A 7,369-nucleotide genomic window follows, 5' to 3' on the forward strand; every position below is an offset into this window, starting at 1 on the left:
CATCTATTTTTGGGGTTTAAATCATGGCACAAATTTGGCCCGTCGCTGCTACACGGTAAAGCCACAAATTTGGCCCGTCGCTGCTACACGGTAAAGCCACAAATTTGGCCCGTCACTGCTGCACGGTAAAGCCACAAATTTGGCCCGTCGCTGCTACACGGTAAAGCCACAAATTTGGCCCGTCACTGCTGCACGGTAAAGCCACAAATTTGGCCCGTCGCTGCTGCACGGTAAAGCCACAAATTTGGCCCATTGCTGCTACCGGGTTAAGACAGGCGTCCATATTTTTAAACATATCGAGCTCCCTTTATGTCTATTTTCCATGGCCACAGAGGAGATCAACTAGGTTTTCATGGATGATTTTTCAGGGTACAGAAGTTATGTACAACTCATCATCATCATCATCGTTTAACGCCCATTTATTCCCTATGGTGGGGTTGGACGGGACATGAGCCTCCTCCACTGTTGCCGGTCCATAGCCATTTCTTCCGTGATGTTCAGCCTCCCCATATCTTCCTCCACCACCTTTCTCCACGTCTTCCTTGGCCTTCCTGGTGGTCTTCTGCCCTCTACCTCAAAGTTCAGTACACGTCTCAGGATGTGTTCTCCTCTTCTCCTTACATGTCCAAACCACCTTAATCCGGTCTTACTCAGCAACTCCTCCAGGCGTACAACTGTTACTAGGATCACAAAATGGTCCATCAAAACCCCGGTAACTTCTACGAGAGGCTTTTCAAACAGGTGAACTGAGGTGCCGATACGTGTAAGAATACAAGCAAAGGATGCCTCTCCCGAGCTCATGCAGCGGCGCAGGGTTGAACCACCTCACCCTGACTTTTCCCTCCCATGGCTTGGCACTCTAACCCACTAGGCCGCTGCACTCCACACAGAAAATGCCAAACACACGTCAAATTACGACAAACAGAGGAGGAACAACACTTCACCTTGAGGACGTCCAGCCTGGCATTAGCCCAGCGGTCCGGCTCCACTGAGGCGAAGAGCAGCTCGATGAGGCGCCGGCGGATCTGTGGTGGGTGGAGGACAGAGGGAAAGATAATAAGAGTGTAAACTGGATTATAGAAAGCTGAAGGTGAAATTGAGAAAGTATGCTGAGCTGTGTGTGACTTGGGTGCATATTTCTGTCTCCTTGGCCCTAAAGTCCATGATGGGCAAGAACTGGTTATCCTGGGACACAGCAAGCGTGACATCCAGGTGACCACAGTTTACCTTCCCCAGGCTTCTTTAACCTCTTAACGACGCCACTGCCGCTGCCGTCATATAATTTTTTCAGACGTGGGCGACGAGCACGACACCAGCGCCGGAGAGTGAGAAGCTCTCTGGAAAATGAACGGATCGCGTAACTATGTATATGTCGATGCTAAGTGACTAACCGGCACCTCTTTTGCCCTTTAGAAGACTCCGTGCTAAAAACAGTCCACAGTTCCTGCCTAAGCATCACGGCAACTGGAGAGTGATTATGTTCCCTCAGCCGATCTGTTCCGGTGGTCTTCCTTTAGTTTTTGCTCGTTGTGTGCGTGCTGAGGGTAGTCTTGACACCTCCACTGATTTGCCCGATTTTTTTGATGAACCAATATCTTGTTCACAGGAGTGTTCAGAGGAGTGGGAAACAGAAGTTGGAATTTTGGGGGAATCATGGAATTCCAGCCAAACGGACAGTCCAAATCATAATCTGATTTCATAGTTGAGTTATACGGATGATCTTCTACAACAAACCTACCTGTTGTTTGGTTTACATTGTTTTTGATTTACGCGACCTCTTCAAGGACACAATACAAGCGTAAATCTAGAGTTACCTGTACTTGAATCCTAACACCACCACAATAATCACCATGAACTTCTGCTTATGGAAATGTACAGTATTTGTAAGCTAACCAAGATAATTAGTGTACAGTCAAAATATGCTTCTGTGCAGCTCACCAGTTACAATGCCTCCATCCAACAATTTCTGAATTTCACCGTAAGAAAATGTTATATAGTAATTTTATTTGCATGAGTCTGTTGTTTGCTTTATGTTCGATATGTGTTTAACCTGGTAGCAGCGGGGATCATGGTTCTTAACCCTTTCATTGCTAAATGCTCACAGCGAGCGTTAGGCGTATTTGCTGGTGGCGTTAAACGTTCGCTGCGAGCTCCACCCGCACTCAAATCTCCCGCATATGAAAGTGTTCCAACACTAATTCTCAAAACACAGGATTGCCAATTGAGTGTGTTCTTCACTAAATTTGGTGGAAAATCATATCAGCCCAGCGCGGCAAATCTACGGACGAGTAACTGGTGGATGTTCTTGCCCAATATAGCACATTTTTGCATAGCTTCACCTATCACCGGACTGATTCTTTGACCAAATAGTTGTAAATATTGCAGTTGGCAATACTCCCTTGCCAGAGTCTGAAGGAGAGGTGTCTGCAGTTCCCTCGATATGGCTGATCATCCCGCACGCACCGACGTAAGTGTTAACATTCAACACTCCCTGAACGTGCATGTACATTCGCAAGAGAGGCATACATAACTGACTCCTATAGATTTGAACCTCCTCTTTCCAATGGTGTTTTTGGTTTTTAGCTGTGATGAATAGTTTTTGAGATACAGAGGTTAAAAGAGACCCCCCACTGGGTTGCCTGACTGCGCCTGAGGGGATAGTCGCGTCCCGTCCCGCGCGCAAGGAAAGGGTTAATGGTTCCTCTAAGCGAGAAAAATGAGAAAAAATCATCGCTCACACAAACAATTTCAAAACATATATCAAAGCATTTGTGATCAGTTTACGTATCATCTATTTTGGGGGGTTTATATCATGGCACAAATTTGGCCCGTTGCTGCTACCGGGTTAAAGAAATACAGTATACGTTTGTAGGATATTTTCTCCAAAAAACAAAGAGAACATTATTCTTTATTGCATTCAGTGTTTACTATTATTTGATTATCTCAATACCTAATGGTCACATTAAAATTCTGATGGCACCATAGTAATCCCCATGAAATTTTGCCTTTGGAAATGTGTACTGTTTCCTGCTTATTGAGAATATTTCCACTTACACTTGTGTATAGCTCAGCGCCTGCTTCTGATTCCCACCACAAAATGGCTGTGTGGGCTGCTGGAATGACTATTTCATGATAGCCTTTTTAACCCAGTAGCAGCGACGGGCCAAATTTGTGGCTTTGCCGTGTAGAAGCAACGGGCCAAATTTGTGGCTTTACCGTGTAGCAGTGACGGGCCAAATTTGTGGCTTTACTGTGTACCAGCGACGGGCCAAATTTGTGGCTTTACCGTGTAGCGGCGATGGGCCAAATTTGTGGCTTTACCATGTAGCAGCGATGGGCCAAATTTGTGGCTTTACCGTGTAGCAGTGACGGGCCAAATTTGTGCCATGATTTAAACCCCCACAATAGATGATACATAAACTGATCACAAATGCTTCGATATATATTATGAAATGGTTTGTGTGAGTGATGATTTTTTCTCATTTTTCTCGCTTACAGGGACCATTAAGAAACATGATCCACGCTGCTACCGGGTTAACATGTACTTTGAAAAATGTGCCAAAAAGGGTTGAGCCATCATTCTTTATTTAGAAATAAGCCAAAAAAACATACAGGGCACACTCCTCCCATTTCTTTCAAGACTGTTTCTTATGTGTTGCTGTTAACTCAAGAACTAATTGTCATATTGAATTTCTATAGCCTCCATAAGAGTCCCCATAAAATACTACCATTAAACATTTATGAGCTGGCCAGGAAAATTTTTACCATGGAGGTGGGAGCTTAAGGTAAGTAAGAAATATTTAAACGCACTCTATTCCCTGTATGTAAATGGGTCTATAACATGTTCCCATATATATTTTCATTACCTCATGTCAAACCACAACCAAACACAAAGCCACTGATGTATACTTTCTAAGGCTGCATCTGGCTGGCTGGCTTCTTCTCTCGGCTCTCACCGAAGTGCCAGTCACTCACACATGGTCTTGGTGTTACATGTTTTAATATTACGGTATTCATCTTAGCTCAGCTCTTACACAAGAAAGGCAATTTTACTCAACACCATCAAATCCATCAGTGACTGCAGATCCTCAGTATGCTTGCCACAACTCAGCAAGACAAAAAGTAAAGAAATAATAGAGAGGATAAGTGAAAGAATGGGTCGGAAATGTTTGCACCACCTTTACACATAACTAGTGGGAAGCCAACCAGTCAGGTGCAGCGTTGCAAATACTGCTAAGGCGCCGGCGGAACACTTGGTCTGAACACACTGTAGGTAGACACACACGCACACACACACACCTGGTCATTCAGTATCCCTGGCAACCTCATCAACCTTTCCGCTACAACACCTCGCAGCGCCTCAGGGGACGAGAGCCTCAGGGGGGCCAGCAGGGTGGAGTGCCGCAGGTCAGAGGTCATCAGGTGTGCCAGGTTGAGGTCAGCCACCACCGAGGCAAACACAGCGTGCAGACTCAGCTCTTCCAGACTCTTGGGGGGGTGGCGGAAGCGGGGCGACATGGTGCTGGGCTGCAGAGAGGGTGATAGTAGTGTTAATTTGTCCACTCTTCCCTACTCTCTCTCACAGGAGCAGTGCTGTAGTCTGTCGACTCTAACTTGAACCTTGTGGCTTGGCCTGAGTTTACACATCTAGCGATGACCTGCACATGGCGATCTGTCGCATTGTTAGCCTGTACATTATCTATTTATGGAATGTATATATATATATATATATATATATATATATATATATATATATATATATATATATATATATATATATATATATGTATGTATGTATGTATGTATGTATATATATATATATATATATATATATATATATATATATATATATATATATATATATATATATATATATATATATATATATATATATATATATATATATATATATATATGCACATGCAGCAAATAGTACGGTTTCCAACAGTTTGGTTTGGTTTTATACGGATTGTCACAGAAGATCTTTTAAGGATTTTAAATTCCTGCTCGTCAGGAAATTTAAAATCATAAAAATCTGTAATATATATATATATATATATATATATATATATATATATATATATATATATATATATATATATATATATATATATATATATATATATATATATATATATATATATATATATATATATATATATATATATATATATATATATATATATATATATATATATATATATATATATATATATATATATACAGTTGTCCCTCAAATAGTACAGTTTCCAATAGTTTGGTTTTGGTTTTATGTGGATTCAATTTCCAGAGAGCTTCTTGTCTACCGGCGCTGGTGTCATGCTCGTCGCCCACGTCAGAAAAAATTATATGACGCCAGCGTCATAGTTGTCGCTAAGGGGTTAAGGATGAGATTGAATCAAAGGCTTCTACACAGGAAAAGAAGGCAACAAACATGAAGGATGATTCACTAATGGAGGTAATATTGTCATGAACTTTGATAATGAAAATACAAGGGATGAGGCTGCTAAAAAACTGGAGTCTGTTGAGCAAATTAGTACCAAGAGTGTTGGAAAGATGAAACCAAAGATCATGATATTCAATGTGCATAAAGAGGAGACCAAGGAAAAAATAAAGGAGACCATCTTACACCGCAATGAGTTCTTATACAAAATTGAGGGTTTTGTGTGTTGTGGATAAGATTGAGCTGGTTTTTAGTAAGCCTGCAGCTGGCGGTACAATGCACTATGTACATACTGAGGTGTGACCCAACTGTAAGAGAGCTGATTCACAAGAATCACAAGTTAAAATTAGAATGGGGAATATACACAGTGAGAGACATACCATGCAAGTATATGCTATCATTGTCATTGCCAAGACCAATGGAGACGCCCCAAATTGTTTCAAATGTGCTGGCAATAACAACTTACGGGAGTGCACCATGGCTGAGAAGAAATGCATAAATTGTGTGAGGTACAAGAAGCCTGAAATCACCCACTCAGCGAATGAGTGTTGTGTAGTTCTCCAGGCTGAAATTGAGAGAATTCGTAACATGACCGATCATGGCTATTAATTAGTGTCTGTACTCAATGATAAACTGTGTGTAATGAATATTCAGTGTGTGGGAAATAATCGTTGGATATTTTATTGTGATACTATAATGAAAATATTAGACATGAAAACTAAACTAATGGTTATATGTGATATTATTTGTGAAAGAAATTAAGACACTCACTCACTATGATGTTTGAGTATATGTGCATCGAAGACTATTACTGAGGCTAATGTTGTAATTGTTGACAGCCCTCATAGAGCGCTGCACCAACGGCGGAGCAGCAGGGCCTGAAACCTCATCAACGGTAAACATAGGGTGACCAGACGTCCCCGGTTTCCGGGGACAGTCCCCGTTTTCAGTGCCCTGTCCCCGGCTACTGCTGTCCCTGGAAATGTCCCCATTTTTTGCTGTGACTGAAAGATCCGAAAATAAAAAAGAAATGTTGGCCAAACTATACGTATAGTTGCGCACCGTACTACTCGCACTGTACAGTGTACAGTTTATATAACTAAGGAAATGATAAACAGCTTTGCACGGCATAATTTGTGAGATTGCCTTCCAAGAACATAAAAATTGTTAATCAATTGAATTTTTATTCAATTCCTTAGCAATTTAGGATAAATAGGGTGAGATAAACTTTTGAATGCTGCTGCATGAATGGTAAGGGCAGTGTCCCCGTTTTAGTTTTTCCATGACAAAAACACAACATGTTTTGGAGGTTTTTACGACTCTGAACCGAAAATGTCCAAGGATTTTGTCTCAGAAATCTGGTCACCTTAGGCACACGCACACACGCACATACACACCACGCCCCCTTCCCCCATGTTACCAGCACGGACACGCCTTAGGCCCCTTCCGCCCCCTCCAGCCTACCTCCATCGCCTCTCTTCTCCCCGCGCCACACACTGACTCCCTTCCGCCTTAATTAACAGAGTAAATACTTACGATTCTTCACGGCGGTGCCGCTCCTTCGCCAGCGTCACCCCGCCGCGCCGCGCCGCCCTGTGTCAACACGGCCCAGGACCACGACCAAGACCACCAAGATTTACACAGATTTACATAGTGCCGCTACAAAGGCAAAACTCCCGACCGACTACTACATAGAAAATCAGACCACACAGACCCCATGGTCCAGACTAGGTGGTCTGTCCTTAAACCTAAGTGATTTTACATTAATCAGATGGCTCCAAAACGTTGCTTTTCTACTCTAGTTAATATTAATTAAGTTCAAGGAAGTGACGGTCGAGCTTGTTTTTAAAGGAGTCAATCGTGTTACACTGGACCACTGATGGTGGGAGCTTATTCCATTCTCGCACTACAACGTTGGTGAAGAAA

At 42.4% G+C, this 7,369-nt stretch overlaps 1 protein-coding gene across 23 annotated transcripts in view; it reads right to left on the reverse strand.

The window, feature by feature from the left end:
• The window catches only part of LOC126991632 (uncharacterized), an 80,839-nt gene extending 73,737 nt beyond the window's left edge, over window positions 1-7,102 (reverse strand). For 13 of the 23 annotated variants that reach the window (XM_050850337.1, XM_050850335.1, XM_050850331.1 and 10 more), the window contains exons 1-3: window positions 6,219-6,465; window positions 4,300-4,527; window positions 945-1,025 (exon numbers count right to left, since the gene is read on the reverse strand). In XM_050850337.1, the coding sequence (XP_050706294.1) occupies window positions 945-1,025; window positions 4,300-4,527; window positions 6,219-6,242 (333 nt within the window). In that variant the 5' untranslated portion in view covers window positions 6,243-6,465. Of the gene's footprint in view, window positions 1-944; window positions 1,026-4,299; window positions 4,528-5,909; window positions 6,009-6,210; window positions 6,467-6,979 lie in introns of those variants that run through there. The other 10 variants (XM_050850346.1, XM_050850348.1, XM_050850344.1 and 7 more) reach the window with 9 other exon arrangements.
• Between the last annotated feature and the right edge of the window lie 267 nt (window positions 7,103-7,369).

This window comes from Eriocheir sinensis, unplaced genomic scaffold (assembly GCF_024679095.1).
Source record: "Eriocheir sinensis breed Jianghai 21 unplaced genomic scaffold, ASM2467909v1 Scaffold313, whole genome shotgun sequence".
NCBI lineage: Eukaryota > Metazoa > Arthropoda > Malacostraca > Decapoda > Varunidae > Eriocheir > Eriocheir sinensis.